Raw genomic sequence first — 13,147 nt, forward strand, 5'->3', positions numbered from 1 at the left:
GTGCGCACAACCAGCAGCAGATTTTTACCACATGGTCTGGACCTGTTCCCCCCTCGCTGAGACATGGCAGCGAATCACAGACACCGTAGCTGAGGTCACAAGCCGTACACTATCTACGACACGAGAATCATGTTTGCTCGGTCTGCGCCGGCGCAGCAAGATGGATAAGCAAATACACAGATTCACTGACTTGGCTTTCACGTTGTTCAAGCGCTTAATGGCGACACATTGGAAGGCCCCACACCCCGGCCTATAGTAACTGGTTGCGTGATCTGATACAAAGCTCGCAGGCAGAAGCATCTACACTGCGTCTGCTCCAGCGCCGGGGACTAGCACAGGGCGGTTCTGACATATGGAGGCCAAAAATTATATACACCCACCTTAAATAGTGTGCATAACACGCCGCACTGGACAATTGAAAAACTTCTTCCTACCCATAGGTTAACTACACCCTGGAGAGGCCTGAACGCGGATGTAGTCTGGCACGCCGCTGGGAGCACATGGGCCGGACATGACGGGTGGTCCACCAAGCACGCATGTAGGTCCTATGAACATGGCAGGGGCCAGTCTAAATGCAGGGCAAAACCTGTCTGACACATTTCTCTCCTTTGAACTGGAGAGCTGCATAGCAAAGCACTGGTGTATACCCAAGGCGTGGGGATAGAAGGGAACGCATATATATATATATATACAATCACACTTACATATTTCATAGCCAGAGCGGGCTCAAACTGGACACCATCCCTGCAACACAATTCTAATTCTAATGAATGTTATCGAAATGACACAATTCTCTTGATACAAAGCCACAACACCCACCTGTGTATAGTGTATAATATGGTCTGTACATATGAGTAGTATGTCTAAGTATTTTCAGGTCCATCAACTCCATGGCCGATTGTATTAGGGACACCCCAGAATGTTTAATAAAAAGAGTTGGCAAAAAAATGATTTCTAAATGTAAAATGTCATTATAAAATAGTATAATATGCTGCACACCCTTTAAAAATGATGTAATCTTTGGGGGTATCTATTAACCACGAGCATCACATTTTCCTTCAGAAGAAATGTCCCGTCTTTGTTTTCTATTTTCCTTTCTGTAGATGGAGGTTGAAACATCTGGTCTTGTGAATTAACTTATTTAGTAAAGCTGTTTTGGAAAGCCCTGCGGAAAATAGGGCTTTGATTCTGGATGTTCTGCCCCTCTAGTTATTGAATACCATCCTATTCCATTGGGAAGGGAAGTTTCCTCTTGAATTAAGCCACATATTATATCATTCTTCCTTTCAAATTCCATGGACACACAAAGTTCAGTCCTTATGAAGGAGCAAATATTTACTGACTCATCTTCTCTGTTGTCCTTTGTCATGTTTTTTGCATCTACTACCATCTCTGCCCATGAAAGAAAAATAGGACTTGTGGTGTTGATCAATTCCATTCCATTTTCTTGGAAAATCTGTGGGGACCCTTGAGGGAGTGAACTTTCAAAAGTACTTTCGTTAGAAATCTGTGGTTTGTATCCATCAAATTGTGCAACAAGTGGGATGGTGGAATCATCCAGAATTGGAGCACTCTGCAGGCCACCTGGGCTGTATCTCAACTCGTCCGTGAATTTGTTCTCATTTTCAGTGAATACAAAGTCTTCCTGGAGTAAGGTCTCTTGTATCTCAGTAACTGCTGGGTCAGAATCCGAAGGTAGAAGTAGAGAACTGGAATTGATGAATTCACTTTTTTTCTGAAAATTATAAAATGAGTTAGCTTGATAGGAAATGATTGCAATGCATTAATTAACACGTTAATCTTTTTGAACATAATATGATCATCTTATTCAATATAAAAACTTAGGCTTGCTTGAGTCTAGGAAATCTCTATATTACACCCTTCTTCCAAAATCTAATAAGAGTCCCAATGGCAGATTACATACATTTGCACCATCTCGGGCCAATATTTTACTGCTATTTGCACTAACCAGCGCTGAATGACACTTACACTAAGAAAGCAATGTCAGTTGGTGCTAATGTTATTACACAACTTCCTGCCACTTGTGCACATAACATGTAAATTGGCACCTGAACATTGAAGTACTCTAGTAAATGCATGCATATCATACTATGAAGCTTTCAACATACACACCTGAGACTGATTTGTATTTGGGCCCAGAATCAGGTGTTACAAATGGAGGGAGACAAATGTAGGTCACACAGGTATAAGGAATACAAGGAAGAGGAGAGGTTTAGGCTTTTTCCAAATGATGTAAGTGAGGGTATAGCTTCAATGCTCAGGGTAGGACAGTGAAGTATCAGTCTTAAAGTCCCATACATTTAGGCCAAAGTCTTGACCACAGGTTTAGCGTTAAATTAAAGTCCTACAATTTCTGAATTAAATGCTAACATGGGTGCAGACTCCAACAATCTATCCCTATCATGTATGAAATTTCACCAGTGCATTATTCTCAAAATGAGCCTCCTATGATCTGATTTAGAAGTGCTATATAATCAGACAACCTGGCCATAAGGGGTATTGCCAAGGAATATACTTAAATTCAGAGGTACCCTAAAGTCTCAACTGTGGATCTTATGGAAATTTAAGGCAAACCGTCACCGAAACTAAAAATACCCCGACCCCCCTCCCCACCCCTAAACCTAAACCACTCTGAACCCCACCCCCTAAAACGAAAAATTCCGCGACCCACCACCCCTCCCTAAAACTAAAAATACCCGACCCCCCTCCCTGCCCCTAAACCTAAACCACCTCGACCCCCCACGCCCTAAAAATGAAAAATGCCCCAACCCCCCTCCACCACCTCCTAAAACTAAATATACCCTGACCCCCAACCCGCCCAAAAACAAAAAATGCCCAGATCCCCCTCCCCGCACCAAAACCTAAACAACCCCGACCCCCAACTCCTAAAACTAAAAATACCCTGACCCCCCCACCCTGCCCCTAAAACTAAAAGTACCCTGACCCCTCTCCCCTGCCTCTAAACCACCCCAAGCCTCCACCCCATAAAACTAAAAATACCCTGACCCCTCCTGCCCCCGCCCCCAAAACAGACCCTGTCCCACCCCACTTACCTGATCACGTCGTCCTCCTCAGCTGACTCCCTTCTTCTGTGCCTTAACTACGCATGTGCGTGGTTAAGCACATATAGTTAAGGCACCGAACAAGGAAGTCGTGGTTAACGAAAGCGTTGTTCCGCTATCGTTGTCCACGACTTCGCTGTTCATGAGTCGTGGTTAAGGCTGCTTCCCCATGTGTGTGACATCATGTTGCCACACGTAAAGGGGGACCCCCAGAACTCAGGCCCGCACATCACCTCCAGAATGGCAGATAATCTGTGAGAAGGTGAAGGGAAACAAATGGGGCGAGGATGGATTAAACCAAGATGGGCAATGAGCCAGACTGCTCTAGGACTCCATTGGGCAATATTTGAAGGCAGAATGGGTGGAGGAGAAGCACGATATGTGGACATATGACTCGGCACAGCCCCAGTGATGAGGCTGAGAATGGTGGGGAGTTTCCCCCTTTAAAGTTTGGGTGATAGACTGGAGATGGTGTGGCCTAGCTGGGACATATCTGGCCACTACCCCTGAGACCAACCTCCATAAACACGTAGTAGAGGTCTGCTTTAAGTCAGTATTTGCAGATTAGTTCACTGGATGGATTGCAGTTGCTGCTCCAACCTAGGGTGAGGGAGTTGGGGACTGTTGTCAAATTTGTTTCGATCCACCCTGTCAGTTGCATACACACATATTCTTCAGCTATGGTCATATATACGTATGAAGGGATGCTGCCGGGGGGTGGGGATGCACCTCTGGCCAGGAAATCGATGGTGGACACAGGACCCACATATTGAGAGAACTGGGGATGTTTCCTGAGGATTCTAGGTGAACCATGCTCATATTAAACGTCAGAAGACAGGGGTATGTCAGTAAACAATGTAGGATACTGGCCTTCTTGAAATCCAGGGGCATGGATGTGGCATTCCTGCAGGAAACACATCTAGCTGAATGGGAAATGTCCAAACTTAAGCAACACTGGAGTAGGCAGATACACACTACAGGTTACTTGTCCATTTCAAGAGGGGTGTTAATATGGATCAGACTAGGGGCACTCTTCAAACCCCTGAGGGCCAACATTGACAAAGAAGGCAGCTATGCAATAGTACAGGGTAGACTCAACGGTATTCAGCTGACATTGGGCAGTATCTAGGCCCCAAACACAGGAGAGATCCAACTCCTGGAAACTTTGACCCAGGTGCAATCCCAGGAAGTGAACAGCCCGATGGTCCTATGGTGAGACTATAACTGCATCCTGGACATAGCCTTGGGTAGATTGGTTCCCCTCACTTGTGAACTCTGCGAGTGCCCAGACAGACCCGGGACATCTCTGACTGGCTGCATCTTTGGGGCTTGGGTCACAGTGGCGGAGGAACACCGGAAAAAGGGAATATTCAGCGCTCCCCAGGAAATGAAGAACTTATTACCTTTAAGGAGTATTAAGGCCACATGATCTCGACCACAACCAACTGCTAATGTGCACAAGATGGGATAGGTGAGTGCTCCCCTATTCCCACTTGAAGTCTACAAGTGACACACAATTGGCTCACTGTGAAACATACTAACATATACTGGGATGACTTTACGGCTACAGTGTGTGGTTTCTGTATAGGAAAATCCGTAGTTGTAAGTGAAAATGGAGGGGGACCTATCCAAATTAGAAGATGGAATTTGAGGGCTGGAAAGAGCGTCTTTGAGCAACCCTTCACTTCACTTCGGCATAGCCTGATGGCAGAATAAGAGAAATGTGCCACTACCGTAGAGAGAGATGTTGACAGCTCTTGACAGACCTGAATATCTGATCTCTACACACACAGAGGGAGGTAGAGCTGGCAGACAATTAGCATGGCTGGCGCAGCCTACTGACAGGGGATGGCCCAAAACCCATATTGCTGATCAGGAGGGCACACTGGTCTACTCCACAAGAGAGGTCCTTGGGGTATTTATTAGCCCCTACAGACAGCTATACTGAGAACTGCACCAGCCTTTTGCTGAAGAGATTGGAGCCTTCATGGACCATGCAAACATACCATAGCTCCCTAGAACTGACAGCAAGGCTCTGGGATAGCAAGTAACAATATTTGTGATCTAAGAGGCCTTCAAGGAACTCACATGAGGGAAAACGCTGGGCATGGATGGCCTCCCAGAGGAGTTCTATCAGACCTATGAATCTCTTCTGGAGCCAAAGCTGGCAGAAACGTATGCAGGGGCCTTATACAATGGTTCGTGCCTGGAGTCCATCAGGGAAACATTAATAGTATCAGAACCTAAACCAGCTGAGTGCCAGCTAGAGGTGGCAGCCTACAGGTCTCTTTCCATGCTGAACCTGGAATATAGAATTCTGAGCAAGGTTCTAGCTAATTGCCTGTTGCCCCACCTGCAGCACCTGATACACCCCAACTACAATGGCTTCATCCCGCACCGCAGCATCTTGCAAAATATTAGGAGCCTATAATGGGTCTGGGATCAAATTGAGTCCACCAAGATGCGCTGGTGTTGTCTATTGACATAAGCAAGGCATTTGACACATTACAGTGAGGCTATCTGATGGCAGTTAGGCATAGGAAGAACCTGGGAATGGGTTGGGACAGATGAGTGTTGGACTTGCTCTCTGGCCTAGGAGTAAGGGTCCAGGTTGGCAGAGCCATCTTGGAGGCATTTTCAGTCCACCTGGGGGCTGATTGTACATCTATGGTGTGGTAATGCCCACTCATAGCCTCCTTCTGAGAGAGGCTGGTGGCAGACCTGGGGAGAACCCTGGTAGACAAGACCTGTATACAGTGGAGATCTGCCTTATAGCTTTGTTTCCACACCAACAGAAGACGAAAGCGGGGGATAGATTTGTAAACCTTGCACTAGGCATTACTTGCAAAGACATTGCACACAACTGGAAGTCCCCGGAAGGCCCACTGCATAATAAATGGCGGGCAAGGGTGAGTACTTAGACATTTGCAGAGGTAGCAGCCCTTCAGCTAGAGGAGGCCATAGGACTCCAAAAGACACCTTGAATGGAGGTATTGGCAGCCTTTGGAGAGTTGGAAGACTGAGGGGCTGTGTCACCCCCTCCAGAGCTCTAAATGGAGCACACCTCAGAGGTAGGTGACCACCCTGCCCACCAACACCAGGGAAAGAGCACCAGGGATCACCCTGCCACCACAGATACTGGAACCCTGATTACACACATAACACAAAACTATTATTGAGAAGCCCTTAGCACAAAATACTTCACCTACACAGGCTAAGACCCTACAGTTGTTTTACATAGGCTCCAACACAATCCACTCATGATTGAACATGACAAGACAGTGAATTAGCATGTTGAAGGATTTTCTTTATCCATGATATCTTGTATTGCTTTGACTTAAAAATGCGTACATGGATGGCTGTCAACCAAGCTTTGAGTACTTGACATGTACATTGAGCTTATTCTGTTTGTACTGGTTAATGAAGAAAGAAAGAAAAACATTTGGATAAAAGGGGACGCTAAAGGAAGTTTATTAACTGTAATGAAATAGAGCGAGTCCTAATTGTGCTGTGAAGATAACGGTCAAGTGAGACCCACCAATTATATACATACAATTGATTGCTTGCATTTATCATAGGTCGGTATTATGTGTCCCTGTCTGTGAATGTGCAGGGGACATTCTGCTTAGGAAATATCAGCAATTTTGGAATGGAAGAAAAATAGGAAAAATTACAAATGTCAACATTCCATCCCTTGACATGGGTTTTTAAACAGTATATCTATCTCTGTATTTCATGAACAGCAGTTCTGTGTGGAACTTTTATCATGCTCAATATTTTCTAATCTGACCCAATTTATATCTTTCGCATTGAATTTTGGTTTCTAAAAAGTGAACAGTCATTCTGGTGGAGTTACGCTGGTATCCAATATTATTGCAATGTTCCAGAATTCATATGCAGATTTTTCTGGATGTCATGCCTATATATAACGGAGGCCACAGATGTGTATGACCATGTAAATCACTTTGTCAGTATTACAAATAGTGTGTATTCTGGTCTCCCATGGTTTGGGGGTCACTTAGGGCCAGATGTAGCAAGCATTTTGCATGGTGCAAACTGCGAAAATCACAGTTTGCGGCATGCAAAATGCCGAATGCGATGCTCATTCACAATTTGCGAGTCAGTACCGACTCGCAAATTGTGAATGCGACTCGCAAATAGGAAGGGGTGTCCCCTTCCTCTTTGCGACTTGCATCGCTATGCTAAATTGCTTTGTGACCGCAAATGCGGCCGCAAAGCAATTTGCAGTTACCACCAGTGTCACACTGGTGGTAACCCATTCGCAAAAGGGAAGGGGTCCCAATGGGACCCCTTCCCCTTTGTGAATGTTGCCAAAAAGGGGTTTTCAGAGCAGGCAGTGGTCCAATGGACCACTGCCTACTCTGAAAAACCGAAACCAAATGGTTTCGTTATTTTTTTTATTTTGCAACTCGTTTTCCTTTAAGGAAAATGGGCTGCAAAATAAAAAATAAAAACTGCTTTATTTAAAAAGCAGTCACAGACATGGAGGTCTGCTGTCTTCAGCAGGCCACCATCCCTATGAGTGCAGGGACTCGCTATGGGGTCGCAAAATGCAATCCACCTCATTAATATTAATGAGGTGGGTCTTTGCGACCCCATAGCGACTCGCAGACGGTGCCTGAGACACCGTTCTGCATCCGAATTTTTGATTCAGAAATTGCGTGTCGCACTGACTCGCAATTTCCGAATCGCAAATTCGGATAATGCTACATCTGGCCCTAAGTCCATTGTTTTAGTAGCTGCCATGTAGGGGCAATATGTACATCTCTAGAATGGGTAGTGACCTGTCACTGGTGGGAGACCCCACAGGATGGTACTTGCTTTAGGTTGGTTAGGTGTGTGGATGCACATGGACTTAAAGGTCCTTAATATTGTGTCCCTTTTGAAAGATTTAGAGATGGGCAGTAAAGGGATATTCACTCAATGCCTTCCTTAGCCTCATTTTTAGCGTGAGGGAAAGGTGGTGTTCCTAGTGGTGGAGCAGTCACCAGAACCATCATGTCAACACAAATTTGGCAGGTAAAACTGTATTGGAAATCACATCAAAAGGGCCACCCAATTTAGGGTGGGCAGTCTGTCAAAATTTCTGGCAGAGTCTTCCCAGAGGAAGGCCGCCAGGTGACTCCTGACTCCTCACAAAATAAATGGGTACACTGTTCCAAGAAAATAATAATAATAAATCTAGGGGAACTTGAATGTGCAGGAGCAAGAGCCCTCACTCATCCAAATGGATGTCATGCTTCATCATTGGGTTGCTCCTCGTCAGACTGGCACTGCAATATCTGACGGGCTCCCCGTTCGGGGGCTCTTTGCCAGAGATCTTTTTATAAGTGGCTGCCGTTGTATTAAACACTCACTAGAGAATTGTAGAGGTCAGGCACTCATTCTGGCAGGAGAGTAGTGAGTTAAAATTGGTTCTAAGCCCCACAAGAATCAGCACTATTTAATGTGTCAGACAGAAAGGGCTAAGACCAAGATTAAAAGCACAAGGAAAGTGGAAAATGAGGATTCATGCTCAACCACTTTCTAACTAAATATGGAGATATGGGAAATTATCACCTATCCCCTAAGACATGGTCAACATGTTTTGCGTACGGTGGTCTATACAGATCCCATGACGTGTCTTCAGGACCAACAGTTAACGGAACTTCTCCTGACTCATAATAAGTTAAGGGGAATAAAATATTTATTAAATAAAATACAAAACTACTTTGTGTATGTATAAATTACAGTCACTTACATTCAAGTAAACTGTCTGTCAAAAATAAAGAACAAAAAAGTTGCCCTAGAAAACAAAATATACAGTCAGCATACACGGTTAATAATCAAAACACCCATGGTAAACCAGTGAGAATAAGGGTGGTAACCCATAATGTACAAAAGCAAGCAGAATCATATGCTTACCATCCCTCATCTTTGGGGGGGGGCCCTTGGGAAGTAGCATGCCACAAACGGTCACTACTAATAAAAAATATGGAATAACAAAATGAATCAAAGACTGAATCTTGTTAAGTTCATACCAATACAGTAAAGTATGGGGTTAACCAATCTACAGCACTGATTAAGTGGAGACAATATTATGTTCCTACGTCCGGTCACCTAAGATGGCTCACCCAATTCACATACAGTTTAACAATGTGTCGATGGGGAAATCCAGACTAAATATAGAGTACCTATTACATAATTTTGCCTGTAATTTGCATCGATAAGTAGTGGTTAATTGCACCAAAATCAATACTGTGACCGCCAACGTCAGAGGGGTCTAAAATCTATATCCATTCAAGGAAACTATTCTGATTGACTTGAATTGCCATTAACTTATTGGCTTTAGGAGAGTCCCTAATGTGTGGGACTCCCCAGACCGTAAACTACAAGGATCGCCCTCCATGTATTGCCCATAAGATGCAGCCGCCGGGGAAAGGAAACCACTTACTTCGTTGATTCCGGTCCTGATCAATGTCACCTACCCTGGCGTGCTCTCCTGTAAAAACGGACACCGGGAGTGTAGGGATCATATTTAAGCCGGCGCGACGCGGAAACAACGTTCTTCCGCGTCACGTGGGACAATTCTACAGAAGACACTGAAGAAAGACTGACCAAGGCTTCGGTCAGTCATAAAACGTGAAAATAAAAGAGAGACTCCTGACTTCACCAACTTCAAAGCAGAGAACTTAAATGTGGTGGACAGTAACAGTAGGCGTTTCAAAGGTGTTTGCTTTGCCACACCTGCCTTTTGGAGGGCAAAAGTCTAACTGAGTACCTAAGTCACTGATAGTTGACTAAACTTGTCATCTCTTCATGGTGATATACCTTGAATTTCAGGGTAAGCCATAATTGGTTTTGGAATGTGTGACAGGCCAAGATGCACAGAGCATCATAAGAACAAAAAATTGAAAGGAAAATGTTGAAGTTGGTCAAATTAATTAGTGCTGTCTTTAATTTTATATATGCCTAGCCTTCTATTTTTGCTACAGAAAAATGATTGATCCATTTCAAAATGTGTGCTTCTAACAATTTAGATTCCGAATAAGCTCCATCTTCAGCTGTGTATCATGATGGAAACAAAATGTCAAGGGCACTTTTAACAGTGTATATAAACCAGAACCAGCAAGTCTGTGTTGCTTGGATCCTAGGTTGGTTTGATAATAACAAAAACAGGCAGGGTTACCAAAAACTATTTTCTGATAAACCCCTTAAATATCTGTCCGCAAATTACTGTCTAGACCGAAAGTCTGTGGCTAGCACATGAAGCAGTCAACTCATCTGAGAATGGTGAAGTTGGTAAATTGCAAATTAACATAGGTTTATACAAAAGACACGGGTGTCAGAAAACATTAAGGATTTTAACACATTTAACGACAAAAACAATGCAATGGCTGTGTAACGTCTTGCCTGCAGGAACTGAGACCCAGTCAAAATAAATATTCAAGATGAAACTATAGTCAAGATACCACAATCTAATGCTAAATAGGTAAATGCTTTGAACCATATCCAAATTTCTATGAAGAGTTCTTTCTCAGGACATGGTCTGAAGACACCTGTCCTAGCCATCCTCCCATGAAGCTGTTTGGAAAGCCTAGGAGACATCAACATTAATTTGTCAGAGAATCGCTTTGTAGCTGGGAGTTAAAGCCCAAATGAAAGAGATGCATCCTTAAACATCCAGTTTCTTGCATAAATAAATTTGACACCTGTAAAGAACAGCAGGACCCGGCCTCTGTTAGTTGTTATCTCAGTGAACTGATAGGACTGACCTGAATTGACAACTCTCTCTATTATTGCGTTCTGAGTGCAGCAATACTCAGCAAGCTGGGCTGGCCCGCATCCCCTTTTTAACTCCTCCCACCCCTCCTCAACACTGGTGGACCATGCCAGTTTTGATGCATATGCACAGCAGAGGAACACTTTATGACACCTATCATGCATGTTAGTATTGCACAAAAGGCAGGTCTTTCTAGCTCAATCAAGGACCCCCCTGGAGCACTGACCACAACAATTGCTTTTTTGGCACTTAGTGTCACCAGGATCTGCTATTACAGAGTGTCTTTTATTGTGATGTAGATGACCAAGATGCTGATCTTCTATAAATTGTTTTTAAGAACTCAATATTACAGGAATATCCATTATCCTCTTTTTCCACAACTCTAGCTCTGGTGCTGAGCTTTTCTAATCACTCATCCATGACTTAAACTTATGCTTGTTCATTTCTTCTCCCTGACCAAACATTTAATAAATACCAGTCTTTATTCTTTAAAAGAAGCTATACTTATTGGTACAGAAAACTGTCTGAAGGGCTGCTTTGAGCCAGAGGCCATTTCACGGAGCAGTAGCTTTTCACAAAAAGACAGGTTTTCAGATAGAAATAGATTTTCATTGCTTGCCATCATTATCAACAGCTATCATGCTGGTTCTGTTCTCCATATTGGAAATTAAATAGAGAGAGTGTACATGACTTCTAAAATTCACAGCACAGTCTAACAGTCATCCATCATGTGGTCTACCGCCCACCAGAATATAGTACTTCCTATATAATTCATCTTAAAGACAAAGATTATTTTCTTATGTTATTACTGTGCCAGGTGGTGCTATCAGGAGACTTGCTCTGTGGGAGGATTAATCCTTCATGCCACAGGTTCAGAAGAGCTTTACTGAGCAACCAGCCATACTGGAATTGGGCCAACTCATTGATGAGGCTATTAGAATCACCGTTCACACCTTACATCTAATCTCTGGTTCCGTAGACTTCATCTCATTTGACCTGAGCTGTTCTGACCATAATGGCACCTACATTGAGGGCCTTGTTCTCTTGAAGGGGAAATTACTGTTTCCAGGCTATAGGTTCTTGTCTTATAATTGCGGTAAGATGTTGTGGGGAGGGGTCAGGAGGGGAAGGGGGAGGGTGGGGGAAGATTCTGGGGAAGTGGGTAGGGGAGACCCCTATCAGTGAAATGGGTTGGCAACGAAGATCTAGAGTTCTTACCAAGTAAGATAGTTGGTAAGCCTGCCACATTTTAATGAGAATTGCGTCACCTCTCTCTCCGCAAAATAAGCCATCACAGTAAAGCAGTAAATGTAATCTGGTGTCTGCTGCCTGGGATCGTTACAATATTTATGTTCTGTGTCAATGATCATTTGGTGTGGGGCCCTTGTCATCTGGTCATTTTCACCAGCTTTGGAGTTTTGACTGTGTGATCAACTGCTATAATGGGATGAGCATCAGTTCTCTACTGAGCTTGATGACAAACCGCGTTAATACTGCCCCCTCCCTGGTTGGGTTTCCATGGAAGGGTGGTGCACTGAGTATCTAGTGGGTCAAGGGGTTCCTTATGAGGGAGAGATGTTTATTCAAATGCCCTCCATGTCATGGCTGTAAGAGTGGATGATGCAGAGAGACATAGAGTTTGAGAAGAGTCTGTGTACAATGCTGGTTCTGGCTGTTGTTAGAAGAAGCTGGAAGTATAAGTAAGGGAGTACCTGAAATGGTAGGTGTACGATACATCACATCTGTACGCGTAACCTGTATCCAGTGAATAAACTACCTGCTTTTCTTATCAGACACAGATCATCATTATTACAATGGTTCATTTGCCTATATTACTGCATGTCAAGCAGGTGCACATGTAAAATGCTGAAACTGCAAACCAGAAGGATTCCAATGCTGATATGGCCAGCTGTTTCCCTGCATTTTTATCTCATAAGAAGGGACGCGAATTAGAGTGAAACAATGGGTTTGTTAATTTGCCTTTGGCGGCTACTGTTAGACTCCTGAGTGCTCATAGTCTTCTTATATCATTGACATCAAGACTTGTTAATCATAGTGTGCATTATGCATAAACTAACTCCATAACTATGCAGTATAGTTCATGAGCTGCAGACGCTCGGAATTCTGGGTACTGCTGCTGTGTGTTTCCAAGGTGTGCTTTCTTCAGCTCACGCACCAACTTGCAGAGGGACCGATTTAGTGTGTGTACCACAGACAATGTAATTCACTCGAAAATGCGTGCATGACCCGTGTTTGTACATTTGTGCATCCGCAGAAGAGG

At 43.9% G+C, this 13,147-nt stretch overlaps 1 protein-coding gene across 1 annotated transcript in view; it reads right to left on the reverse strand.

The window, feature by feature from the left end:
* Positions 1–1,026: 1,026 nt before the first annotated feature.
* IL23R (interleukin 23 receptor) overlaps positions 1,027–13,147 on the reverse strand; it is a 469,105-nt gene continuing 456,984 nt past the window's right edge. The window contains exon 17 of the mRNA XM_069232471.1: positions 1,027–1,735. Within this exon, the coding sequence (XP_069088572.1) occupies positions 1,142–1,735 (594 nt within the window). The 3' untranslated portion in view covers positions 1,027–1,141. The remainder of the gene's footprint in view (positions 1,736–13,147) is intronic.

Source organism: Pleurodeles waltl, chromosome 4_2 (genome assembly GCF_031143425.1).
Source record: "Pleurodeles waltl isolate 20211129_DDA chromosome 4_2, aPleWal1.hap1.20221129, whole genome shotgun sequence".
In the NCBI taxonomy this organism is placed as follows: Eukaryota; Metazoa; Chordata; class Amphibia; order Caudata; family Salamandridae; genus Pleurodeles; species Pleurodeles waltl.